General features: G+C 44.9%; 2 protein-coding genes and 1 long non-coding RNA gene across 7 annotated transcripts; all 3 read right to left on the bottom strand.

The window, feature by feature from the left end:
* Positions 1 to 6,236: 6,236 nt before the first annotated feature.
* LOC123111485 (uncharacterized) lies at positions 6,237 to 11,240 on the bottom strand. Of its 5 annotated transcripts, XM_044532284.1 has the most exons (7): positions 11,110 to 11,240; positions 10,891 to 11,014; positions 9,461 to 9,529; positions 8,510 to 8,578; positions 7,907 to 7,975; positions 7,582 to 7,650; positions 6,237 to 6,751 (listed from the first exon to the last, which is right to left on the bottom strand). In XM_044532284.1, exons 1-7 carry the CDS (start codon positions 11,148 to 11,150, stop codon positions 6,461 to 6,463), a joined length of 732 nt encoding a protein of 243 aa, XP_044388219.1. In that variant the 5' UTR covers positions 11,151 to 11,240; the 3' UTR covers positions 6,237 to 6,460. The 5 variants fall into 5 exon arrangements, with proteins under 5 accessions (XP_044388219.1, XP_044388220.1, XP_044388218.1 ...); XM_044532285.1 differs by lacking the exon at positions 8,510 to 8,578; XM_044532283.1 differs by lacking the exons at positions 10,891 to 11,014; positions 11,110 to 11,240 and adding an exon at positions 10,002 to 10,195 and having other exon boundaries at positions 7,566 to 7,650.
* A 3,958-nt stretch (positions 11,241 to 15,198) lies between these two features.
* Positions 15,199 to 17,588, bottom strand: LOC123116010 (uncharacterized). Its single transcript, XR_006456885.1, has 4 exons — positions 17,361 to 17,588; positions 16,117 to 16,467; positions 15,842 to 15,960; positions 15,199 to 15,755 (listed from the first exon to the last, which is right to left on the bottom strand). It is a non-coding gene; the product is annotated as an uncharacterized lncRNA (long non-coding RNA).
* A 1,092-nt stretch (positions 17,589 to 18,680) lies between these two features.
* On the bottom strand, positions 18,681 to 26,661 carry LOC123111483 (hydroxypyruvate reductase). Its single transcript, XM_044532282.1, has 10 exons — positions 26,383 to 26,661; positions 23,724 to 23,857; positions 22,886 to 23,030; positions 22,648 to 22,775; positions 21,827 to 21,898; positions 21,626 to 21,740; positions 21,442 to 21,545; positions 21,291 to 21,332; positions 19,722 to 19,934; positions 18,681 to 18,946 (listed from the first exon to the last, which is right to left on the bottom strand). The coding sequence occupies exons 1-10, from the start codon at positions 26,495 to 26,497 to the stop codon at positions 18,878 to 18,880; spliced, it is 1,137 nt and encodes a 378-aa protein (XP_044388217.1). The 5' UTR covers positions 26,498 to 26,661; the 3' UTR covers positions 18,681 to 18,877.
* Between the last annotated feature and the right edge of the window lie 996 nt (positions 26,662 to 27,657).

The following is a 27,657-nucleotide window of genomic DNA, read 5'->3' as shown; positions in this document are numbered from 1 at the left end:
ACATAACACGACTTATAAGGGCAAGGCTGTCCCCTCCTAACAGGCTAGTCTTTCGGGGGGAGAGGGCCCAAAGCCTCCCATAAGTTGATGTTGCTCTCCGGTTGAGCGTGGTGACGCAGATGGGTCGGGACGCTGGTGTTACACCAACTCCACCATGCGACCCCAAACGAACGTCTGTTTTGCCCGGATTCTGTCCGTTTGGGTAGGGCAATGGGTCGTGTCCGGGCCTGTCCTGAGATGCGGCGGCCGTGCGCCCAGCGCGCGGCCGCATCCCTTTGCCCCATCCCGTCAGCCAGGGCCTAAAATGCTCATATTTTCATATCAAAACAAGTTTGCGCGTCCAAATATTAATTGTTTGAAAATTAAAATAGTTTTACAACCGAATCGAAGTTGCCTCTAATAAAAATAGTTTTACAACCAAATCGAAATTGTCTTGAATGAACATAAAATGAACCAATACATCTATTGGTTGCCAATGTGATCCCACACGTGCTCAACCAAGTCATTTTGAAGATCCAAATGAGTGTGCGCCAATCACGCAGCTCACGACGGAACTGGACAAATTGTTCAAACGTGGTCGGTTCTTGGTGCACGGGCTCAACATTGTCACCTTGAAAATCAAATCCTTGGTCGAAGATACTGTCATCACGCTCGTCCTCGACGATCATGTTGTGCATGATCACACAAGCAGTCATCACCTCCCAAAGATTTCTTTCATCCCATGACAGTGCAGGGTTTCGAACGATACTCCATCGGGATTGAAGCACACCAAAAGCACGTTCCACATCCTTTCTAGCACTCTCTTGCATTTGGGCAAATCTCTTTCTCTTCTCACCTTGGGGGTTCGAGATTGTCTTCACAAAAGTTGACCACTGAGGATATATACCATCAGCTAGATGGTATCACTTGTTGTACTGGTGGACGTTGATCTCAAAGTTGACAGGTGGGTAGTGGCCTTCTGCAAGCCTTGCGAAGACTGGAGAACACTGCAGCATGTTGATATCATTGTGAGAAACTGTCATGCCGAAGAAAGAATGCCATATCCAAAGATCCTGCGAAGCCACCGCTTGTAATATGACAGTGCACACTTTGACATGCCCCTTGTACTGGCCCTGCCAAGCAAATGGATAGTTCTTCCACTCCCAATGCATCTATGATGCCAAGCAATGCCTGGAAAGCCTCTAGTTGCATTGGTCGCCAACAATCTCTCTGTATCAGTGGCACTTGGCTGTCTCAAGTACTCAGGGCCAAACACCGCGATCACAGCCTGGCAGAACTTATATATTGACATCAGACATGTCGTCTCACATACTCATCCACCAGATCGCCTGGAATTCCATATGCAAGCATGCGGATGGCCGCGGTGCATTTCTGGTAAAAGGAGAATCCAAGCTTGCCAAGGGCATCCGTCTTGCACTCGAAGTATGGGTCATGAGCAACCACTCCCTTTCGGATACGATTGAGCACATGCCTTGCCATACGAAAACGGCGATGGAATTTATCCGGCTTGAAGAGCGGGGTGTTCGCAAAGTAATCGACATAGAGTAGGGCGTGGCCTCTCTCCCTGTTGCGGTTCAGGTTGGGAGCACGACCAGGGACTGACCACCTGTACCGAGGAAGCTGCCGTTGAATGTGGTCGTGAACCACCAGTGCAGCCACCACAAGATCTTCATCATCCGACGATGAATCGTCCGATGAACAAATGAAGTGGTGGAAGAAAAACTCATCACCACTGTCCATACCTTTGTGGCCAAAGTGTCGAACACCTTGCGATCGTGGTGGCAAAGAGGCCGCGATGATCACCTCGATGCAGGGGTGGTTGGCGGCCGACTATTGGCCGTTCTGGAGCACTCGTCGGAAGCTGCCATGGCCACCGTGGTACGTCGTCTGTGGTCGTATCCATTCTGCCGTCGGCTACGATGGCGACAGCCAAACCTCCTCTGATCGACGGCCTAAACTACGGCGAAAGCGCGGGCGTGGTGGCGGCCATGTCGAGACGTGGTTTGCTATGGACGGCTAGGGGCTGCGTAGAGGAGGCGGCCGGAGAATAGCGGCGGCGCGGTCGGCGGGGCGGAGCGGGAGAGGGGGTAGAGGCGTTGGAATCGAATGGGGCTACTTGTGTCCCCGACACGCGGGCCACGAAGGGACAAGGACGTGCGGCGAGCCCGTCCGCGCGATGTCCGTTTCACCTCAAACTCGACGCATGTTTGGGCCGGGGATGGGTCAAAAACGGACGGAATCCAGACATTTGTCCGTTTGGGGCCGCGCGTTGAGCCGCGCTATTCGTCCGTTCTACCTCAAACAGACGCACCGGAGAAGATGGGGTCGCACGGTGGAGATGGCCTTAGGTCACCTGAGATTGCGCCGCCACTCCTGGGGCTCGCCCGTGTCGGGTGAGCATGTTGGAGCAAAATCAGAGGTGCTGCACACTGGCGCATGAGCTTGCGGGTGCCAGGTCGCAGCTGACCGCAGAGCATGGGCGCGGCTGGAATACATGACCAGGTGGCAGGTGTCGTGCGTGGGAGGGCTCGGGGTCGAGGACGAATGACTCAACCGGCAGGGCGCTGGAGGTTTCGAGGGGCGAGGGAGCTGGGAAGAGGCGAGAGAGAGGGGCACGCCGTGGGCCTGCGAGTAGCTTTGTTGACCATGAACATGTATGTATGATTGTAGTTTTCAGTTCACCCTGTTTCAAAAAAAAAAAAGCTTTCAGTTCCAATGTAAAAAAAAAAAAGGACTGCAATTTGTTCACAATTTGGATACCGCATTTGTTATGACTGCAACTTGTTTACTCGGCACTTGTGGTGGGCGTGGGATTCTGTCTGAATCAGGAATTAGTAGTAACTGCTATTTTACTGAACTGACTTATTCAGTGCTAAGTTTATATAGGCCAGGGACAGCAGAGTTGCAAACTTGCCGGAACCAAAAAAGTTCTCCCAGACAATTTCAGTGCGGTTAACGGCGGGTGTGGATCGCTGGAGCCATACTAAAAAAGGCAATCAACAATGCAGAGCGGTGACGAGGCGCGCCTGAACATCGGGTGTTCAAGTTTTCTGCAGGTTTTCTCTTCGGAGTGAAGCTAACGACAGAAACTAAATGTTAGTGGAGCAGTGAATCGGCAAAACAACGATAAAGCGACCTGGCTGCAACACATATTGCAAAATGTATGTTACGAGGAGCATAATGGAACACAGGTTTACACGAAGAAAATATTAGTGGAGCGGCGAGTCACCAAACCAGCGTCAGTACACGTACAGCAAAGCCATCCAGCCCAGGTTCATCTGAATAAAGAAACCATGCCACGCTGGTTCAGTACCGCAAAGGCGTCCAGACCCATGTTGAGAAAGAAATAAGGCGGAACGAAAGCGTGCCACACATTTTCAGTGTAGCAAAGGTCTTCTGCCCAAGTTCAGGTTCAGACATGAACAACACGAAGTTTGATACTCTCTCCGTCCTAAAATTCTTGTCTTAGATTAGTCTAGATACGGATGTATCTAATATTAAAACATGACTTGATACATCCGTATTTAGACAAATCTAAGACAAGAATTTTAGGCCGGAGGGAGTACAATAATACATACTCCATCCGTAAAGAAATATAAGAGGAAAACGTACCAGCGAACCTGCCCAGAGAAAAACAGGACACTTCCTTCACTAGCTCCCTACAAATATATGACTAGCACATCTCCAGCATTGGCAGCCTTCCTCGCATAGGCTTCAGCATTGGCACATCTGCAGCTAACATAGCTTGCAAAAATGTCTTATGTTGTGGGACAGGGGGAGTAATAAACTGCAAGTGCGTGTACAGGAAACAGCAGAAATGAATGGGAATCTAGAGGGAACTTGAGAAACTTTACACTGTTGGGTTCCGATGGTCATGACGATAGCAACCAATAACACTGTAAGCTTCATCTAATTAAGCTTTGAAGTGGTCCACTCAGAGGAGTATACGTACCGAAAGATCCTCTATGATCTTGAGGATTTTTCATGGTGCGGCATGTGAATCCCCAATCAAGCTCTTCCAGGATCCAAATGGGTGACAAAGAAGTGGCAGTGACGAACGATTCCTCCAATGTTGTAGTCACAACCAACTCCTTCAAGGACAAGACATCCTGTTCTTGCAGCGTCTGTGCAGATGCATGCTCAGCCACATGCTCCTCCATACACCTGAAGTGGAACAAGCAGGCCGGACGATTAGTACAGGAATTTATCTTATTTCAGAAGATGGAGGAGTAATCCACATTATTATCTTGCCATAGGCTGGTTAATGAAAAATACATGCTTTGCTTTCTATTGAAAGAGGTTATTAATAAGACACCAAATCTGGTAAGCAATTGATAGGGTACTTGTACAAGGTAACCAGAGTTGCCGCCAGAAAAGAAAAGAAAGCAGAGCGACACACGAAACTGCACACACGCATGCTGAACCGTGTCCTCTGAAAACTTGTGTTGGTTGCAGTCTGTCCATGAGTGTAACCTGAGTCCCAGACACAAGATGGATCATTTATTCATGTGTTACCAAAAGATTTAAGTGTTAACAAAACTCTACTGAACGCATTGGATCATTCATTCTTTTATCTGTTACCAAAACTCTATTGGAGATCATACAATTGCACTATGCCACTATTAATTGCTATGGCAGACGGCGCAGTGGTAGTTTCTGCAATTTCCTTGTTCTTCTCTAGCTCCATTGCAGAGAACAGAGCTTGCCCCGCTTCTCCCTCAGATATATAGCTCCTTGAACAAGTACTTGAGCGTAGTCCCTGTAATTGTCGCCTTTCGCCCATATTATGAGCAAGAGCAAGATTATGAGAATGCAAGCAACAGCATGGGTTTCCAGTGCATCTTAGTTAGAGAAGGAACACAGATAAGAAACTTAGAGCAACATTAACAGACTTATATGCTTGCAGTCTGCAGCCAATGGACATCTACTAATTTTGGAATATGTACAGGGTTTAAGCATTTATGTTGCATAAGCATATACAATGGCATACAAATGAACAAATATGTGATTTGTGCATGTATCCACTGATGCGGAAAATGGACTTGTGAGAATATGAAACATGGTTGAGACTCAAAAGACACAATAGTGAATATCCAAGCAGTATTTAGTGTTCATATATACCTTGTGCCGTCTAACTGGAAGACCACGTGGAGACATCCAGGTCTTCGCCATGAAGTCCCCTGGTGCTGCTCTCGAAGCCCAGGTACTCAGCGTGAAGGGTTCTCTTGCATATCCTTGCCCAGCCCCTTTACAAGTTCAGACATGTACTTGCAAGTCCTTCACTCGAGGGAGGTTGGAGACCCTCTCCAGGCCTTCACATTTCTCAACTCGAAGGAGCTCAGTGTGCAGTGGGAAGTCCTCCACTGCCTTCAGGTTGTTTGTTCCAATTAATCCAAGCTCCTTCAAGCTGGTGGTGCCCTCCCCGAGCTGGGGAGAGCCTACACATAAATGCTCACTTCAGATAACAAGCATTAGTGGTCTCTGGTGAACAAATCATGAGGGACCATTTCTGTACTTGAACATACAAATCATGTTATGATATATATGAAACTTACTACCTGAAGCTTGTGTAGTATCTCAGCTTTAGGCAATCTTTGAGCTCTAATACCACCAAATGAGGCAGCAGTTGCAATCTTGCAGATTGGTCATCCACTTCAGAAAAAAACTACTACTCCCAGTTGGGCATATCCATGATGAAGAACCATTCAAGTTTAGCAAAAACAAAATGACTCATTGCATATGGAATCACCTTTTCCGCAGCCATCAAATTCAGATCCTACCTTGGTAACTGCATATGCTCCATCAATTCTCAGATACTCAAAGTTGGTACCTCCCCAAGTGGTGAAAGATCAACACATACAGTAAAACTTTTAGGAACAACAGCATCAACGAGGACAAAAAGGTGGTACCAAAACAAGTGGGATACCACAGACCAAACAATTGTGAAATATAAGAAGCAAAAATGTACAGACAACTAAATGTCCCTGAAATAGATAGAGTTCAGCTGATGCTCCTTATTTGTATTTTGAGCATCAGAGAATCAAATATGTCACATTGAAGCAGAGAAATTGCCATTTATGGGTGGAGTCGAATGCCAACAAGAAGCAAAAATATAGAAACAACTAGGCTCACATACTTGCAAAGTGAACTTCAGATTCAGAGACTTAGCTTAATTCCACTTACCAGACCTGAAGACCCATCTTTCTTTTATAAAAGGATTATTATTGACTCAAATGTCGACGAAAGGGATATTATTGACTCAAATGTCGTACTGAGGTAATACAGCCGCAATGAGTACAAAGTGCACACGTACCGATAAAGTAAACGTGGCATGGTTTGACAGAAATACAGAAACATGACCTCACTCCAGGCAAGCACAGTATCAGGTGATAGAGATGCAAGTGTACAATACTTATTATTCTTGCCACAGATGATCATGCAGGCGTCGATTGGTTCTTCCTCACTTCTTGAGCCTGTAGGCAAAGATGCCAACCACGATGCCGAGCACAAGCATAAACACGGACACGTACATGATCTTCCTCCCAGCGGCGCCACGGTTGCGGACGTCATATGCGACCCAGAGTGCGGCCAGCATCTCTGCCACGCCGGCGACGAGGACGATTCCTACACCCACGAGGTACACAGGCCCGTCGCTGCTCGGACGATTGTACACGAGAGCTGCGATGCCTGTCGCGCAGTCAGCAAGACCAGCCAAAGCGGCCAGCTTACAATCGTTGTAGTAGTTGCCATCCTGGACAACAGACCTCACATCATCAGCGCCGCAAATACGGAGGAATGAAATAACAGCGTACAAAACAAACAAGTACTGGTTTTTTTGCGTAAAAAAAATAACCAGAATTCGACTCAATAGTAGCTACACTGTAACCAAATGATATGGAGAAATAATTAAGCATATTTCAACAAATGATAAGTGGAGATAAACATTGATCTATGCATTGACTTGTCTAAGCACTACTACACATAGGGCAATGATATGGAGAAATAATTAAGCATGTTTCAACAAATGATATGTGGAGATAAACATTGATCTATGCATTGACTTGTCTAAGCACTACTACACATAGGGCCATACAAGATCCTTAATCATATAGGATTCCTGAAAACAGATTTTGTGAATACTCATTACAAAAGGTTTTGAGTGGACAGAGGTTTCAGAAAATATCGTTCATAGCGTTTTCGCAGACAAGCTTTTACATTAAACAGTACGAGTTAAGCAGACACGGTAGGTCGACATACTTGGTCTATTACAATTGTTCTTTTGTTTATAATCCGAAAGGAAGGATAATCCAGTCTATCCATTGCAAAGTGTAAAATGGTCATGAACTCTAAGAATTAAGTTCGCCAAAGAGTAATGCACAATAAATGTGCGTCATGTGACACAAAAATCATATCGTCAAATTCATACTCAAAAGCCATTTCCAATTTACAGTTTTTGTGCCACACAACTTACACCTTAGTGGCCTAATTGTTTCTCACACTTAAATGTTAGATTGCGCAAAGACTTTACATTTACCAGTGAAAGGAAATACTATGGAAAGACATACTAGAAAAGGACGACACCTGTGGCCCGGAGTTGTTGTTGGGAACCTGAGGGCTGCCAGTAGCCGGAATAGCCTCATTGTCATAACCCTGCGACAAGTAGCGAAGACAATTAAACAAAGAAAGAACATGGATGCAGTGGTTTGTATAGGGACTACGGAAATTTTGTTTCTGAAAGCTATTTCTAGTTTCCTGTTTTTGTGCCACACACAACTCACACCTTAGTGGCCTAATTGTTTCTCACACTTAAATGTTAGATTGCGCAAAGACTTAACATTTTCCAGTGAAAGGAAATACTATGGAAAGACATACTAATCAGAAAGAGAGAATCAGAAAAGGACGACACCTGTGGCCCGGAGTTGTTGTTGGGAACCTGAGGGCTGCCAGTAGCCGGAATAGCCTCATTGTCATAACCCTGCGACAAGTAGCAAAGACAATTAAACAAAGAAAGAACATGGATGCAGTGGTTTGTATAGGGACTACAGAAATTTTGTTTCTGAAAGCTATTTCTAGTTTCCTGTTTTTGTGCCACACACAACTCACACCTTAGTGGCCTAATTGTTTCTCACACTTAAATGTTAGATTGCGCAAAGACTTAACATTTTCCAGTGAAAGGAATACTATGGAAAGACATACTAATCAGAAAGAGATAATCAGAAAAGGACGACACGGAATAGCCTCATTGTCATAACCCTGCGACAAGTAGCAAAGACAATTAAACAAAGAAAGAACATGGATGCAGTGGTTTGTATAGGGACTACGGAAATTTTGTTTCTGAAAGCTATTTCTAGTTTCCTGTTTTTGTGCCACACACAACTCACACCTTAGTGGCCTAATTGTTTCTCACACTTAAATGTTAGATTGCGCAAAGACTTACCATTTTCCAGTGAAAGGAAATACTATGGAAAGACATACTAATCAGAAAGAGAGAATCAGAAAAGGACGACACCTGTGGCCCGGAGTTGTTGTTTGGAATCTGAGGGCTGCCAGTAGCCGGAATAGCCTCATTGTCATAACCCTGCGACAAGTAGCGAAGACAATTAAACAAAGAAAGAACATGGATGCAGTGGTTTGTATAGGGACTACGGAAATTTTGTTTCTGAAAGCTATTTCTAGTTTCCTGTTTTTGTGCCACATAACTCACACCTTAGTGGCCAAATTGTTTGTCACACTTAAACGTTAGATTGCGCAAACACTGTGGAAAGAGTCTTTGTATTAGCCATATTCCATTTATCGGTACGTTAACTAGGGCCATAGCAAACATATAGCTAAATATTTGTATTAGCCACATTCTGCTTGTCCCTCTACCATCCTTTTCGTCTCGCCTTTCTGCATAAGTCACATTTGGGCTGTCATCACCGCTGCTAAGCTGAAGCCCATTCAGCCCACAAGGGTTCCAGCGGTGGTGCGCAACCCCCCTCTCTTCCCCTTCTCCAGCCGCCACCTTCTTCCTCTCTTCTCTTCTCTTCCCTTCCCCTTCCCAGAGCACGTCCCCAGCTCCTGCTTTCTCTCATTCTGTGTCTCACACCGAGCGCCCATGCATCATTTCTCTGCTTCTCTCCACCCCGAGGGGGCTGCGCCGCCGTGGGAACTGGCCGGCGGCTGCTCGAATCGTGAGCGGGAGAGGAGGAGATGCGCACTGGCTGGAAAATTTTGGCTCTAGTAGGACAAAACTGCATCCCAGTTAATCGCTGTTCACCAAAAATTCGGTCTGACAACCGATTTTTCGGCCTGTCAGACCGATTACCTGCCTGGGCGATTTTCTTAGCCGAATAGGCTCTTTCGCATTGGGCCGCCCTCCGAGACACCATTAACTGGCCAGTTAACTGTTATCTCGGACGATATCTGGAACACCGAAAGACATACTAATCAGAAAGAGAGAATCGGAGAAGGACGGCACCTGTGGCCCGGAGTTGTTGTTGTGAACCTCAGGACTGTCAGTAACCTGAATAGCCACGTGGTCAACACCCTGCGAGAAATAGCAAAGAAAGAGCATGTATGCAGTGAGTTGTATATGGATTACAGAAAATTTGAATCTGCAAGCTATAATATGCGCAAATAAAAGCACTACACAAGTGATTTGTGCATGAGTTTCCTATGACCAGACGACAAATGGCTAAAACCTCAATGCATTAGCCCCCGCCATATATATTGCTCAAGCTATGATTGATGGAAATAAAGTATTTCCTTCACAAAAATTGACAAAACGAGAAGAAGAAAAATCAAGAACGACTAACGTGAGCGAGCATGCGCGGGGAAAAGCGGCGGCAGCCACGAGCACGCGCACGCAGCCTACCGCTCGCCGGAATTGAAGGACAAAGGAGATCACTCGACCGGCAACAGTCGGAAGTGAATTGGCCTCACCTCGTCGGGCTTCCTCTCCTAGGCCAACCACGCCATCGACATCGGGGGGGGGGGGGGGGGGGGGGGGGGGGCGTTACAGCACGCCGTCAGGGTCGACGGATCTGGCCATCACGAACCCGTCTTCACCGGAGTTGATGGTCACGGCGGATCCATGCCCGCCGGACACCTCGGGAGTTCCTCGGGAGGAAGGTGGAGTGGGCGAGAGGCCGTTCCGCGTAGTTCCACCAAATTGAAGAAACGAGTGTGGTCCGGACATTGTTGGAATATATATTCCCTTTCAGAGAACGCGGACCAGGGACGGGTCGGACCGTGACATTTCATACTCTTCTTTTGTTGAGAAAACCGTGACATTTCATTCGGTGACTGAAATCAAACACACGCTTAGATGGCCAACAAGGTGGATCTGATGCTCTGGACATACGGCTGGATGGCGACGCCAGATCCATGCGCATGTCCAACCTGCTAACGCCACGATTTGGCGAGAGACAGCAAGGATCGGCGGAGAAATTCACGAAATTGCTGCGCGACCCAAAATCCCCACCGGTAATTAAAAAACGCCACAGATCTATTTATATTTATATTTTATTTTTTGACCCCAAATCCCCACCGAACCGGACAAGCAGAATGAAGGAGACTCTTTTTTTTTAATGAAAGGAAGCGAGATTCTCTGACTGTTCTGGCCTATCTATTTAGGGGAAAAAGTACTCAAAACGGAAGGCCCAGATTCGACTCTACAGTTCTGTGCGGCCCAAAATTCGTACAGATCTAAACATGGCGGCCCAGATAAGAACCATGAGCGAGCCCAACCGTCTCGCAATCTTTCTTTTTGGAACCTTGTAAAAGAAAAATCTCGCAACCTTTTCGTATACTCATCATCAGAACGCAAAAGTTTGCCTCAAAAAAAAAAATCAGCACGCAAAAGTTTGCTACTAGGGTAGCTTTTTATTTGCTGGAAAAAATATATACCTCCGGGCCGGAGGTGAGCACGGGGTGGCGTCCCTTGGTAGTCTGCCGCGGCATGACGAAGGGAGCAATGGGTGTCTGCTTCCCGGGTTTCTTCATCTCGCCAGTTGGCTCGGACAAGGTACGCCTGCACACGCTCCATCGATCAGGAACTCGGATCCGTGGAGTGGTGAGCTAGCTTCTACAGATAAGAAAGCAGCTAGCTGTTTGTTGGGTGCTTACCGGAGGTTGGTGCCGGTCATGCGCCCCTGCTCCGCCGCCATCGGTCGTGGTGGGAGCTAACAAGTGGAGGCTTTCGGCCGGCGACGAGATTAGTGTAGCGGATCTAGCTGCCTGCTGTGGGCGGTCTGTGGTTCTCTGTCTGGCGAGGATATCGTCCGCGAGAGGTATTTATACTAAGGGGGTTGGCAGCTCAGGATTCGATTTGGTTCGGTACGGGCTCAGCTGCTGTTGTCTTCAACCAAAACAAAGCGAAATCCTCTACTAAAAAACAAAACAACTGAACCCGGAGTACGTTGAGTTTTCTCGTCTAACTTTTGACGAGGACAAAAGCGTGCAATGTCTCTGTTTAACCGTATCCTCCCCGGAAGTTCTCCCCGGGGCTTAATATGTATAAAGTAGCTCCCTTGGATGCCTCTTAAATATCACATACGATCTCGGATGAAGATGATCCCAAAAGAATATTTGTTCGTCTTGACGAAAAGGATAATTTTCCTGTTGCACACTTTTTCATCAGAGGTCATCTTGCGGATGCATTGGGGCGTGCAAAATAGTAAAAGAAAATGTTGTACCTGCACTTTCCACACGCATAGTTTTGGCCCTCGAGGTTGCATATCACCTCGGATGGAGATGGCCCAAACACCGAAATTGCCCGTTTCAACAATATAAAGATTTTTCATGTTGAGTTTTTTTCTTTGAGGTCATCTTAATTATGTTTTCTGCCATGTCAAAAATTGGTGTTGTTGTTTGGTCTATGAAGGGCATAAGCTTATTTATAATAATGCGGATCTCCATAGATAATCTGCTTCAAACGAAAACTAAAAAAGAGGAAGACATGTTGTCTATCGTTCAACAAATAGAGGTGAATATTTCTGGATGTGATCATGTGTTGAGAGACTAAGAAATCAATTATTTTGATTAAGATTCGCCTCCAATTCGATGCGCTAATTTCCCTCCTCTAAAGTCAAGAGAGTGTCTTAATAATAAACTAATAAAATAAATCGTAGTAGTCCAGATGTTGCTTTTTAAAGTCTTCTCCTCTCCGAAGTCATGGGCGGCTGGTTCCGAAATTAATATAGTATGGAGACAATGAAGGTTCGCAAGGTAATATATCTCGCAAAAAAAAAGTTCGTGAGGCAATATATCTCGCAAAAAAAAAAGTTCACAAGACAATATCTAATCTTGATTAGCAGATCATCATTCATCAGATAGATAAATGATATTTAATCGACATTACAGTACTCACTTACTCCTACATATATTTCTACTTATAAAACAATACATAAAAGAACAAATACTGGAACAAGAGCTAGAGTCCCCGGATTACTATCAGGAACTCGGATCTGTGGAGTGGTTACGAGCTTCGCCGGAGGTTGGTGACGGTGATGCGGCCGTCGGAGTCTGGCGAGACCGGCGGACTAGACAGAGAATGGAGCGGATCTGTGCTTGGTCCTGATCCACCAAGTTCTATTTATAGTGGAGGACTGGAGTCCGCAAGTACCTCGACGACGGTTGTACTTTTGCGCGGGCGCACGGCACTTTGACAGTTCGACACGGTTCTAGTAGCAAAACTGATATTTTAGAATTAGATGCGCATATTAGAAAAGAGAGTGCAGGTTGGGTGAGAGGTCCACGTCGCCATGCATATAAAACAACGATACGTGTGCCTCTCGTAGCTGAAATAAAACAGCAATAACATATATATGCCGATGGCGTGCGCGCGTACGGGCGGTGAACCCACAGAGATTTCAGACTGCACTACTTGCAGCTCAACTTTAAGACAAGTCTTGAGATCGACATGAGAAAAAGGAACGTGGCCAGTGCCATTCGGCTACCAATCAGCTGGTGACACGTCCACCTATATCCTGGCACGCACGACCCTCGAGACCGGTCGTGGCCTGGTGTGTCCTTTTCCCAGATCCCGGCCAATGAGTAGCTTTTCAACACGAAATATGTTCGAGACCAAAATCGGCTGCATGCGACGCGACGAGACCGACGTCGACTTCACTTTGTGGCGTTAGCCTACTACTAATAGGTACAGTACTCATTTGTTACGAGTAGGTGAAGAAATGTCTCTTAATTTGGATTTGAAATACCGGCATATATATAGAATGGAGATTTTCCTTCAGATAAAAAATATAAAGAATGGAGATTTTTTTTTGTATATACTACACATGGGGGGAGTATGAAGAAAGATATAAGAAGCCATACAACGATGAAGCTCTGTACAGTCGAATTTCATCAAAACTGTGTACAAAACAAAAGGTAAACAGATGAAATAATAACATCTTCTGTACCTAATGTCTTCTTTAATAAAAAAACTCACTAAATGGCAACAAACGAATGCTTATTTTGTTCATTTTTCAGACATCCCCTGCATCGAATGCTTCAGCCTCTTTATCCTATAAGGCAGCAATTACATCACCAGGATCTTGCCAAAAGTTGACGAAAGAAATGTGAGCAATGCCAACGTCGGCTGAGAATGACATGTACCATAACTAATTAGCGTGGCAGGTTGGAGAGCGGACGTCCTGGACGCAGCGGCATCTGGACGCAGATATCCAGCCGCACGTCCAGGCAAGGTGATCCGCGCAGTAAATGTTTGTTAAAATAGCAAAAGGCAGCATGCATCATTACATACGGGCGAATATGTGCACATCTGACAAAAAGGACCATGCATGCAGGCCGTACTTTTCCTTTTACCACGTGGGACCGACTCTGGATTTACTAAAGTGTGTGGACAATGAAGTCTGGGTTGCGTGTGCGGCGTTGTCGTCCTCCGTCCGCACTAATTATTTGCGTTGGGGCCGCTCGAGGTCTGCTCATGGCGATTCCGGGAGCGACGAAGCCGGCGTCGGGCGCAGGGTGAGTAAAACTCTGCCTTCTTCTTCTCTGCCTGAGGTCGGCGGATGGGCTGTGCTGTTCTTGTTCTCCATATTCTCTCGTCCTTACCAGCTGGCCTGCGTGCCGAATGCGAATCGGCCGGAGCGGCACACACTCTGGTGGTGCGCGAGGTTGCAGAAGCGGGGTATGCCGGTGCTCCCATCCTGCCTGAAGCGCCCGTTGGCGGCGGCACGCCGGAGAGGGGACCAGCGGTTCAAGGGCAGTTCGGAGCCTTGCCAAGACCAAGAGCATGAACAGGCACAACATCACTGTGTTCCTCGCTGCGATGCGTATGTCGTCCATGGCGCCGTCCATCCAGAACATGACGTTGCTTCCCCTCCGGCCACCTAGATGAGTGGGCTTGAGCCAGTCGGTGCTGTCCGGCGACGTGTGCGAGTGATATATCTCTCGTACTGGTTGCAAAGGTCGTCTTCGGCCATGCGCCAGGGAGCGTACATCCTTTGTGTCAGAACGTACTGCCAGGTTGGCCCTTCGAATACGCATAGACGTCGCACGCCGAAAACCAACTTCCAGCTATACTCTTACTAGCACTATATCCTAATACGAATCGCGAAGGGGTGCGCGCCGTCGATGCCCTGCGTGCAGATGCCGCTGCGTCCAGCGCTGCACTTCTCGGCAGGTTGCGGCAACAAACCTGCGCACACCGCAACAGTAAACACCCCACGAGCACCAATCGTAGAGACCGATGCGAGATGAACGCCCCACTGGCTACTGCTTCACCGCCTCGAATCCAAGCAACCAAGAAACCCCCTACCCACACACACCGTCAACAGCTGGGCCAGAGAAGGAAAGACCGTAATACCACCACTGGATGCACACGTAGTAAACCTATAAGGACACACCCAGACACCACCACAGAGCAGAGACCCCACAATGACCAGTCCACACGCAACCAAACAGGCGAACAAACACCCTCAACTAAAACCCCATGGTAAAATAACAACAGCTGTCATGTGGGCATTGGCACAACACAACAGAACAAAGTTACCTCCCAGGACGCTTGGTTTTAGCCAGGTTCGAGGTTCAGAATATAGAGAGCATGGCTGTGCCATACAGATTTTACTAATGTTGAGCAGTACACGGTTATTAACTCATCATTCATATGTATAACACAGGTATATGAACATCTATTTCACAGTATGTGATGATTTCTCACGCAGTGAACACCACCCCTCCAGACCTTACCCGGCATTCAATTGTATGTTTAAACTTTCAAATTGTGCTTTCAGCTGGATGGTGATGAACTTTCATCAAAGGGAACTTTTAAAAAACTGAAACTACTCACTCCTGTCCTTCAAGTAGGGAGTTCAGTTTTGAAAGTTTCAGCCCTCTACCATTACATGCCAGAGTAGCCTACCTACAACCCGGCATGTGCCAAATTACACCAAGATTTCCATCGTCCTAGAAGGTACAATCAGACGATAAGTAGCACTCTAGCACAATATGAGCAGCATACCTCAAAATCTGCCCCAATTCTACACGGTCTACAAGCAAGCGAGAGAGCTCAAACAGGAGGCCCAAAGAGAGTACCGATCAAATTAGAGGATGAGCATGTCGACAAAGTATGCATACCCTATGCCCTAGGGACGAGCACTTGATCAGGGAAAGTGACAGCAGAGTACAAGACGAGTTGGCTGCGTCCTGAGCCACCATCTCCAGCTTCTCAACCCGAGGAAGCAGGACACAACTCTGCAATCCTCGCTTCTCTAGCCTTGTTGGGGTTGGAACTTCAGCTTACCAGTAAACTGGTAACCAGAGTAAGGCCCTTTTCGTTAGAAAACATGAAAAACTTAGAAATAGAAAAAAACATAGAGACAGTATGAAACCGTACCGCAGAAGAACATGCCAATACCAGGTACAGAAATCTCAGCTTCAAACTGCAATAGACATCTAAATATAGATTTAGAGCCATTCGCCTTTTAACTGGTTCATTTGATTATCTTGTGTGGCCTACATCATAGAAGCATGTGCCTGCTTAACTCCTTTTAAATATAATCAATTGCAAGTGTGCACAGAAAACAGGATAAATGGATGAATGGAAATCTAGAGAACTTGAAAAACTAACATTGTTGGATCACAATTGGTCATGACGATAGCAATCATTACCATTGTAAGCTTCATCTAAGTTTTGAAATGGTCCACCCAAATGAGGATATGAGCGCAAAGATCCTCTATGATCCTCAAGATGTTTCAATGGTGTGAAATGTGAATCCCAATGACCCAATCAAGCTCTTGCAGAGCAGCAAGAGCCCATATGAATGACGAGGAAAGGCAGCGCCATGATCATGGTGAGATCTCAATGGTGTCCAGCGGAGAGGACGAGGAAGTGGCAGTGATGGACAATGGCTCGTACAATTCAATCGATATTGTAGTTCGAGCAACTCCTTTAAGCGCAAGACATCCTGTTCTTGCAGCGTCTGTGCAGATGCAGGGTCAGCCACATGCTCCTCCTTGCACCTGAAGTGGAACAAGAATGCTGGATAATTAGACCAACAATTTATCTCTAGGGGATGAAGGACTAACCACATTATAAACATGATATGGCCAAGTTGATTTTAAAACTCGGTTTGCTTTCTGTTAAAGAAGATGATAAGAGGCCATAAAATCCGATTAAAACACATAGACTATACGAGACTCTCCCCACACACATTTCAAAGGCACAATCAATAAATCCCTGTTGATAAGCAAAACAATTTGATGTCAATTAAATCAGAAACAGAAAATGGATGATGAAGCGATTGATAGGTCCATATGGTGCAAACAGGGGCATGGATAGGCCCATCGAACAACGAATAAATCCGTTACCTCTATCATGCACAACACGACATCTTAAACCTTCTGTAAATTTGATGTCAACTGACAACCTTATGGACAGGGGTGCGTGGAAGCTTGCTATCCATGTGCCATAGCCATGAGTTGGTCGCGAGATCTTATGGGTTTCACCTCTAGCCTACCCCAACTTGTTTGGGACTAAAGGCTTTGTTGTTGTTGTTGTTGACAACCTTTTGGATTTGGTGCTTCCAGTTCTCAATTTGACAATAAATGTAGGTTCTTCCAATGCAATTACCTAATAAGGATGGAGTAACGAGATGCATCAATGACACCAAATCCAAAAGGTTGTCAGTTCCAGCTCAGTGGAGACGCCTTTCTCAGATTGGCCTATTGACCCCCAAGCGATTCTCCAAGTTACATCAAATTTTGCACTGTTACACATATGAGAGCTAGCACCCCAGCAGAATACGAGCACCACATCGCAGTTTCCCGCGCCAAATCAAATAAAATCGCCGAACGCGCGAGCAGAAACAAAGGTGGTCCGATAGAGGGGTGTGCGAGTGGGTTGGCGTACATACCCTGACGCCCTGGGCGTGAGGGCCTGGTCGGAGAGTGCAGCGGCGAACCGTGAGGAGGATGAGTTCACCGTGTCCAGGCGGCGCCTGCTGGAGGTGTCTCTGCGGTGGCGTCTGCTGGAGGTGTCTCTGCGGCGCCGCCGGCTAGTCAGAGCGGCGGGCCGAGCCCCCGAGGGGAATGCGAAACTTGGAAGCGAAGAAAGAAGGCAAAAGAGACGAGTCCTGCCTGTCTTTGGCAGGTGGGGCCATCTCGTCAGAATTAGGGTGTGTTTGGATCTTAGGGCATCTCCAATGTTGGTCCATCCATGAACCGGTGAGGACCAGTCCACAGACACTGCTGTACGAGTTGAAAGACAAATTTAATGAAAATATACAAACTTGATGCAAATTTAACACATCAAACGATTTTTATTCGAACTTAGATAATTTTTACATAAAACCGCGCCCGTTTCGACATATTTCAACTAACCCTATTTTAATCAAGTCTAAATGATCGCCAACGCCTGACCACACGCCTTCCTCGTGTCTGCGGCAAACTCGCCGGCCAACCATGAGCTATGGAAACTAAAGCTCCTTATCCATGAAGCCAACAAGCGACTAAACAGTCGATGATGTTGAGCCCGCCAAGCTTCTTTGCGTGCCGGGATGGAGTTGAGGCAACAATCAAATGAGGTGTTCAAAGTATCATAGTTCAATCAGATTGCTTGTCCTTGGTTGAGTTATGGAATGATGACAAAGTTATTCGGAGTGATGGAGTTCAGATCCCGAAGGAGATCAAACAGATGTGTCATGTGTGGTTCTTTCCAGTTCCAGGGTTTCAAAGTTCTTTCGACTCAACATGAGGCAAATTGGGTGGCGCACCTATGTGTTAAAAGAAGCTCTTGGTACTGATATATGCATGTGTTTTGATATAATTCCTGGGTTCCTGACTAGAATTCTTCGGTCAGAGTGTAATCTGTTGCCGATCTAATCCAATAACGCAATGGCTGGATTTAATCTAAAAAGGACTCCAGGATTATATAACATCTTTACGGAAAAAACATTTTTTTACGCGTTTCGGAAAAGAACATCGTCCTGCCTCCTTTGCTAAATTCACCCACCAAAGAGCATACAGTGTTGCTTCAGAGATAGCAACTGTAACGCGCGCGTGTGTGTTGGGTCTTCATTGCCGGATCCATCCATCCAAGGAATTTTCACTTCCCTTTAAAAAAAAAAGAATTTTCACTCCCAAACCCCAGCGGCCACCATCAAAACTGTTTCAGGTTCTCAGTGGCCTTGAAGCAAACATGGCATTCTAACAATGTTGATTGTATGCAACAGAGATGCAGAAATTTGCTGCTAACGCTTCACATTTTTGCAATCAGACAGACAACAATGCTTTATACATCAAATAAACCGGTTGAATTCCTATGATTCTCCAGTAATGCAATCGTCCATAACATTTGCCTTTATTTGGTAATTCTGTTCACTAGTAATACGTCTTAAATTAAATCAACAATAACGCCATCTACTCAGTTTGCCTAGTTCACAAATTCTATTTCGGTGAATGGCTCTCCTGCATGAAGCTTGAGAGCGACATCACCAACAACCTGCACCCAAAGGCAGAGCAAAATTCAGTACGAGAGGAAATGGTAAATGGTCACACAAGTCAGTGAACTTTCGTTCTTTTACATCGAGGATTTCAATGACAATACACACGGTTAATTATGATGGTGATGACTTCGTTTATTAAGAATGAAATGATAATGCACATGACACGCCTATCTAAGCAGGGGTTGAATGAGGTGTCCTTCAGTTCAAAGTAATTCTAGGATATCGAAAAAAGGAAGCAACAATCCACAAGGAAAATCACGAGTTTATGAGCAGAGAAAGAGGAGGTTTGCTAAGTGGCTAATATCATTTAATTTCGTTTAAGCATATATCTTCTTGTTTACTGATGCTTTTAGTCATGAGAAAGAAAGTTCTTCCAACAGAATACTGCTTTTTCATACCAAGCCTGTGGCCAGGAAAGCTGGTCATCTAAATTGGCACTGCGATGTTTAAACAGTGTGCTCACGAAGCCAATGAGGTAGCTCATAAACTAACTAGTTCTCATATGATTTTAGTGCTAGTTTTGTTTGGAAAGATGATCCACCAGACGTATTCTGGAGGGTAATGTAATTGATGCTACTTAATGATATTAAAATGTCGTAGTTGGCTCAAAAATAAATAACAAATGTGACGCTTCTGAATCTAAAAGTTCTTTTAACACAAATATTATAATGTAACTACAGGAGTTAACAGACAAGATATAACTACTAGCAACAAATACATGATTGGTAAATGAGAAGTAACTTTGTGCATTGCAAAGAAACAAGTGCAAACCTTTGCCATGGTTCTGTAAGAGTATTCTGTGATTCCTGCAACATGTGGTGTTATAATAACATTTGGGAATTTCAGAATTGGATCCTCTGGATCGAATGGCTCCGTCCAAGCAACATCAATGCCCAAACCACCTAAATGACCTGACTCAAGGTGATTAAACACAGCCGTATAGTCCAGTAGGCGTCCTCTGGCAATATTGATGAGATATGATCCCTACAAGAACATGGCAGCTATTGAGAACAGGAGTTCTGCTGTCAGGCGTATATTTCACAGTTTTCCAAAAATCAAAAACAGATCCTATATGTAGATTGCAAAATAATTATGCACTCTAAGTTTTTGTCATAAAATATGTCCATTTATGTGTGTGCAAGCCTGCAAGGAGAGAAATACTAAAATATCAACTCTATGCCACGAGCCTTAGTTCATGATGGATAATACCGCCAGCTCGGTATGGCTAGGTTGATAATGGAGGAGAGGCTCGAACATAAGGCTGATTATTTCTTGTTTCATTCATATATTCTAAGAGGGTCTTCTTTACATAGAGCCAAACAATAAAAAGCAGGATTATCTTATTTCTGCTAGCTTAAGGGCCAGGTTACAAGATATCTTCCTAATTTAAATAGTTAAAACAACCCATAATTTGTGCCAGTTGGGGTCGGTTATGCCTGTCACATGTGTTTCTGCAGCAAGGTTTTTTTTTCGATACCTTTTTTTAATGGGCCGGAAGAACCGAATTCCGATCTTGGAATTATTCTGTCTGAAATTATTCAAACAAGTTCTGAATTTAAATTTTTTGCGTCACAAAATGTAATTTTAACCTGGCACACACACATACTCTCACTTATTCCACTGGTCAGCTTACACATGCCTTTCTCCGCGTGGGGTGCGGGTTCGAACCCTCGCTGCTGCACTATTTTGCTATGCACCGTTTACAGCTGAAGAAGCTGCAAACATTGATGGGACAATAGGGGAATCCCCCAAGACGACCTCCAAGGGTGTAAGTTATGGGCCTCACCACCACACGAGGCAGTGAGTTGTGATAAGATATGCATACAGAGCCTATTTGACAGTCTTAGCATTTGAATTCAATTTTTTTCAAAAAATTCAAACGGTAGCGCTGTTTCTTGGGGGTCAGCGAAATTTCTGGTCGGTTACCACTGGGAAAAAACCTTGGTCCGCAGTGGTGCACACACACGACACCCTTTTTGCGGGGAACACACAGCACTATATGTATAGAGTATCATTCCACAAACGTTTATGAATATTCTTGATATCTTTTCCTTTTGAAACTTTAGCAGCACGTGTGTTCTTTGAAACAAGAACATATGCTCCTGGGATCATTTTGCCATTTTCTGATGGTTATTCCAATGCATACACCAGCACAATCTGATCCTCCAACACTATTCTAAGATTAACATTTCCTCATATACAAATTTTCTTCTTACAGGATGAATCAAGAATGATGGCTTATTTATTCCGTAAAGTAAATAAATCTCAGAAGAAGATTTAAGAAATAAGATGTAAATCTCCTACGATGCAGACAAGTATATTGGAGAAAAATACACATACCTTTTTCAAAGCTGACAGGAACTTGTGATCCACAATCCCAACCTATAAATATTTATAGCTTTAGTGCCTTAGTAACCGCCTAACTGAAGTCGAATAGAGATATTTCTGGCAGAATTTTTTATTAAATAAATAAACATAGAGAAGAATTAACTGATTCATTGTTTAACGTCATGCAAGTTATAACTATGTCAGCTTCTCTAGCGAGTTCGTACATATCTTCTGGACCACCTTTCTTGTCAACCAGCCCATCAAGATCTGAAATAGCAATATTTTGAGAGAGGAAGATAACACAACATCTAATAATTCACTCATAAGGGAATGATCCTGCAACTTACCACAAGACACTGTATATGATGACCAGTTTCTTTTTGTAGCAAGAATTTTCACTCCAAATGGTCTTAGTCTCTTGGCAATTTCCATGCCAATGGCTCCGAACCCCAGGATAAGTATCTAGCAAAGTAAATACAAATTTCTACTCAAATGGGATTTTTCTTGTGGAAAGTAGATAAAAAGTAACTCATACACGAAAAGCATACTGTTTTCCCGAATATTGTTTCTCCAACTGGAAGGCCCAAGTCCTTCTGAATGACAGCAGTATCCATTTCCTTCTGCAAATTATGGCCAAAGTCCAAAACATGAATATTCCATTACAACTAACAGAAGCTAACTTATATTTATTAAACTAAAAAAACTTATCTTCCAAATGATGGCAGCTAGAAGGTAGCTTATTTAACAAAAACTGAGTGAATATTCTGACAAATATATGCAACATGATGAACCATGGCTCGAAATCAGTGTCCAATTGCCTAAATTGTTCGATATTGTACTAAGTAGGATCCACGTGAAACAGAAACCATGTTTAATACGCTTATCATGTATTTCTTCCCAAATTTCTGCAGCTTGCAGGCCCTTTTATCCCAGGGTGGAATGTTTTAGAATACTGGTCATTTCCAATATCCCCATGCGTCATTATGACGTTTCAATTTTCAAGACCTATGTAATGACAACTACAAAGTGCAAACCTGAAACTTAGTACTTAAGCCATTATGTTTCATGTGCTGCAGAATACTATATCTTCACTTGCTTCACTTTTTAAGTACTGGTAATTTTACAACCAAAGACCTAGTGGCGCAGAATATTATATGCTCGCCTACTTCATATTTGCATCAATTTTTCACCGATCGTGCAGGAATATCAACATAATTAGGCGTGCTATCATGAGAACTGAGAAACTCGGTACTGTATACATGAGTGGATGTAGTGAGACAAGAATGAGATGAATGTTCATCAATAGGAGCTCCACGATATAGAGAGCAGCACTTCCAATAGGTCAAAACTGCTAGTCATGTGACTTTACTTGCTTCCGCAGAACACCTAGAGTTAGATAGATAGCCATTTCTGCGCAAGCAATTGCATTTCCTGTAGTACTCCCAGGTATCCGTGCAACTTTGATTTTCTGTTCTGTAGCAGCATTTATGTCAACACCTATAAAAAATTGCATACTCCATATAAGAAGACCTAGTTATGTCGATGGATCAATCAGAATGTAAGATAATACGTCAACACCAGATCCACTAATCCAGGCTTATAATCACCTTCTAAACCAACACCATACTGCATAATAATCTTCATCTTAGTTGCTTTGGCAATGATATCTGAATCTATACATTTATTTTTCACTACACATATATGGTAGTTTTGAATAACATCGGGTACGTGCTCAAGACCTACTTCGTCAACCTGAAAAGTGCATTAAAATGTGGTCAGACATAAGTTCCTACATGTATACAGTCACATTTCGCAGACAGAAAACACTCTCAAGACTAAAATGTAAGCACATCATCAACTATGATATCAGAAGAAGAAAATCAGGATTGTGGATTTTTTTTCCCAGCACTCCAAATGGAGAAATAATAATGAGAAAGCAAGGTGGGTACACATAACAGCGCATGTTACAAGAAAACCAGGAACCAGTACAAACTAATTTGCAAAGCTTTCAGAAATACCAAACTCTTGAGATCTACATTTTATATCAGCAAGAACAAAAGATAAAAATGTGTATCCTGTATCACTGAGGCATTGACAAATGGCATACGTTATTATCAAAACATCATCGTTGGGTCCTTGCATGATCCTTATTTGACCAGATTGCTTGTTAGTCCTTTTACCGGAACATGGAATGGAAAGCAAAGTATGTGCTCTGTATCCATTCTTATCATGTGTGCCCTCTCAAAGTCAAGCGTCATGCTACAACGGCCAATAGTACTTAAAACAACAGTCATCTGAAGTTCTGAAGATGCCTCACCATGCAGTATGGGTGGCTAACAGAAGATAAATTAATGATTTATGTGGCATTGGCGTTATAGAGTTGAAAAGTTTTACATTTCAGTTAAAGTTAGAGGACGATCAACTAAGTTCACATGCATCACTAACCTGAATAAATGGATAGTTTTGCAAGTACTCCTTCGTATAAATAGTAGAAGCAGGCCAATAGTGGCCACAGAATAGCACCCGTGTAACATCACTGTAGCCATTGCCTCCAACTGAACTAGCCATCTTTGAATAATCTGCAGTGCAAAATAAGCACACACACAAAAAAACTAATGTGAACAAATAATATGTGGTGTCAGAGGCTGAAAATTTGCAGGATACAAATTATATCCATCTATCAACTGAACTATATAAATCTAACGAAAGCAATATTTCCCTGATGGACATACTATAGTCCTAAGAGTTGTAACTAATGACTAGTTTAAATAGTTAATTTCCTATGTAAGATTACAGCAAACACTGCATCATAACTAATACTGCCTTATATTCATTGAATGTAAAGTCATGAACACTACAACTAAGTTAGGTCAACAAGGAAGTAGAGAAAGGGAAGAAAAGAAAATGCCATTTAGGACTCAAAGAGAAGGCTGATGAGGGACAAAGGAGATACCGAAAAATGTGAAATGCAATAAGAGCATCTACAGCCGGGCGCCTCAAACCCCCTCATACGCCCGGGCGGACGGCCCGGTTAAAAAAAAACCCGACCCAGATGGGCGCTTCAAACGGCCCTCAAACGCCCGGGCTGACCGGCCCCCTCATATCCAGCCCAAATATGGGGTGGATATGGGGCTGACCGGGCGCGTCCGCCACGTCAGACTTGACAACCCGACCCCAGCAAAAATTGCACCAAATCCCCTCCGACCTACCCGATTTCACTTGCACCGGACTGCACCTTGCCCTCTATGTATTCGATACATTGTCCGACTAGCTTTTTCGTGATTTTTCCGTAGGAGCTTGATGAGAATGATTGAATAAAAAGTTCTCATACTTAAAAAACGTTCTTATTGTTAGTAGTGGCCATCAATGTTCGCCTTGTGAAGGATATGAGCTCCTTCACAAAGCGAGCATTGATAGCCCCTATTAAGAGAGAGTAGCTTAACGCTTTTGCCCGACGCGGCTATTTAAGCCAGTCGCGGCACTCCTCCGGCGGCGAGGTGGAACAAAAAAAAACCAACCACGCCGGCCCAACACGGATGTTTCTATAGTGGAAATCTTACGAACAATTCTTTGGCGTTTACACAACCCCGCCGGCCCAACACGGACTAAAACATCCAAAATGATCGATGTGCATGTCTTTGCATGTATTAGGTGTTTTAGATATATAGGGTTTGTGGTTGCAAATGGGAAAATTCGAGGCCCGCCTGGTCACCATCCGCGGGCGCGTCCAGGCGTGACCGCGGATGTATAGGGACCCGGATTTGCGTATCTTGGCTGTAGATGCTCTAAGACTGGCTAAATTTCTGGCATGCTCACTTTGCCAGGATTCTAATATCTTAACTTGCTCACTTACTCTTCTACTCTCCATCTAGATTCAAAACTTACTTTCACCAATGGTTGCTTGCTGGTATAAGTTACGATCACAAAGACACAAATGAGTCTGCGCTGACTAGCTCCCAAAAAATCTGAACTGACTAATTTTAGCATTTAGATTTTATATAGATACTTTGAAGGCAAGAAACTGACATGAATCGATTGGAATATTCATGGTTTATGCATGATTTGTCATTCTTTCTTCACCATATTTCTTAACATGAAATAGCATTGCTGATTCTGTGTATATATATATATTTGATGGTAAAAAATTCAGAAGTGTTTCATAAGATAAATGTTTCTCATTTTGAATGAAGTATCTTCCATGGAATTGGTTTATAGCCCAGACTACACAAGTCAATCGATTGCCTGCAAGGCTGCAATACCAGGCATAGGTATACTTTGGAACCCTATCACAAACTCTTTTGAGAACTGGGCTGCAATCAAATGCTTGTAACAACTTAAACTTCACAGGTACATTACTTTGGTAAAAAAATACAGTCTTTCAGAGTACGTTTGGATGAGAAAAAACTGTTATAGCCTTACCAGGCTAGGAGATGTGTTTGGTACGACAAAAATTTTGCGGGCGAGCTAGCATCGGAGGGCAAGAAAAACCTTGTCAGCTCTGGGGAGCTGATTCTGCTCGCTCTTGACGGCGAACATATCTCGTAAAATAAAAACCGTTCCTAGCCAATCAGCCAAACGTGCAGGAAAGGCAGACTCAGCAAAGTCAGTCTGAGCTACTGTAGTTGGCAATGAAACCAAATACTCTCTCATATTCTAATGAGTTCTAAAAATAAGATTTATTCCAAGAAATGTTCTGCTTTGTTTTAGCAGGCGACCTCTAATCCTCAGTTAGGAAGGACTTGAGCTATTTCAAATGGAATTGCAAACCTGGAAACTTTCAAGTGGAGATGGGCATTAACTAGGTTAAGAGTAACATCCATTGAGAAGCTATCTACATTGTTGTGCAACAACACCCTCATTTCATTTGCCATACTTCCCCAAACAAACCCGAACAGATAGTGTCAGGCCGTCAAAGAGCCTACATCCCCAAAAGGGCCGCTGACGAGCAACCAGGCGGCCGATCAAGCGCCGAATCTACCGGGCAAAATCAGGAGGCACCCAAGCTAGTACTATTACATTTACACCACGAAACCATAAGGGGTCAAGACCAAGAAATATGCAGTATGCGGAAGGTAGATAGATAGAGGGGAGGAGTCAGCCGTACCTCTCGGGGGGGAGGGGAGATTGGGATGGCGGGTCGCTGCCGCTGCGGCGGCGCGAGACAGTAGGAATAGCGAAGAGTGTGTGAGCCTGGTTGCCGCCGATCTTGCGCCGGCCATATACGAAAGAGACAACAGAGAGGCGGGTTTGGTTAGGCGGAGGAGACGGGGACGTCACACTATCTGCGGGGCGGATCCATCAAAGTTGGAAAATAAACTGAACACGAGAGATCCGACACCTGCAATTTTAAGTTCCTAAAATCTTAAAAGTGCACGCCAACTGTTTGGCGAGATCGAGCGGCCGGCTGAAAGCCGCACGATTTCTATCACGCTCCTGCGTCCCACTTCAGGTGCCACCTGGTCGGCAGGCGGCAGCCCACCCGACTGACAACCTTTTTCTCTATCCCTCACGGATCTGGATCGGAGGGGGCTCGCTGGCCTCTCCCCTCAACGCCGGCCACTAGGAGCCACTACCAGCTGACCGCCAGAAGCCCTCAACTAGCTGGCCACCACGCTGCACAGGCGGATCGGCGGAGGGGAGGACCACCCTGCGTGCCTCTGCCCCGAGGTCCTCGTCGCGCCACGACGACGATGGTTGGCTAGGCCGCACCACCACCATCCCAGTCCACCACAACGGCCCCAAGGTCCTCGTCGCGCCACGACGACGATGGTTGGCTAGGCCGCACCACCACCATCCCAGTCCACCACAACAGCCTCCCCAACCGTCCGCTGCTCACTCCCCTACTGGATCCAGCCCCATCGTCGTCGTTCCCTGCCGTCCTCGACGAGATGCGGCCTCTGCATCGGCGGGGGTGCCCATCATCCTCGGCGAGATGCGGCCGCCCTCTCCTTCCTCTGCTCGAGGCTGGCCGAGCTCCTTCCCATCCGTCTCTGATTGAGCCGATTCCCTCCCGTCTGCATGCTCGGAGATGACAAAATCGTAGGTCTAGCATTGGATCTGATTACCATCTCATAGATTACACTGGATTTTTTTTGTCTTCTGTTGTTGACGCATTTCTGAACACAGGAGTATTTGTATAGCCTAGGCGTAACTCATCGGGATGTGAAGGTGTGTAAATTGGCATCTATAATAGTTTTAGTTGCACGCATAATTATTTTTGGTTGGATGGACACGATTATTGGGAAGTTACACACATGGTGATCATTTTTGTTGGCATCTATAGTAGTTTTAATTACGCACATATTTGTTCTCAGTTGGATACGATCATTGGAAAGTTGCACACACAGCGATCGTTTTTTATTGGCATCTATATTACTTC

This window comes from Triticum aestivum, chromosome 5B (assembly GCF_018294505.1).
Source record: "Triticum aestivum cultivar Chinese Spring chromosome 5B, IWGSC CS RefSeq v2.1, whole genome shotgun sequence".
Taxonomy (NCBI): Eukaryota; Viridiplantae; Streptophyta; class Magnoliopsida; order Poales; family Poaceae; genus Triticum; species Triticum aestivum.
This window is presented reverse-complemented; position numbering and strand designations above follow the sequence as displayed.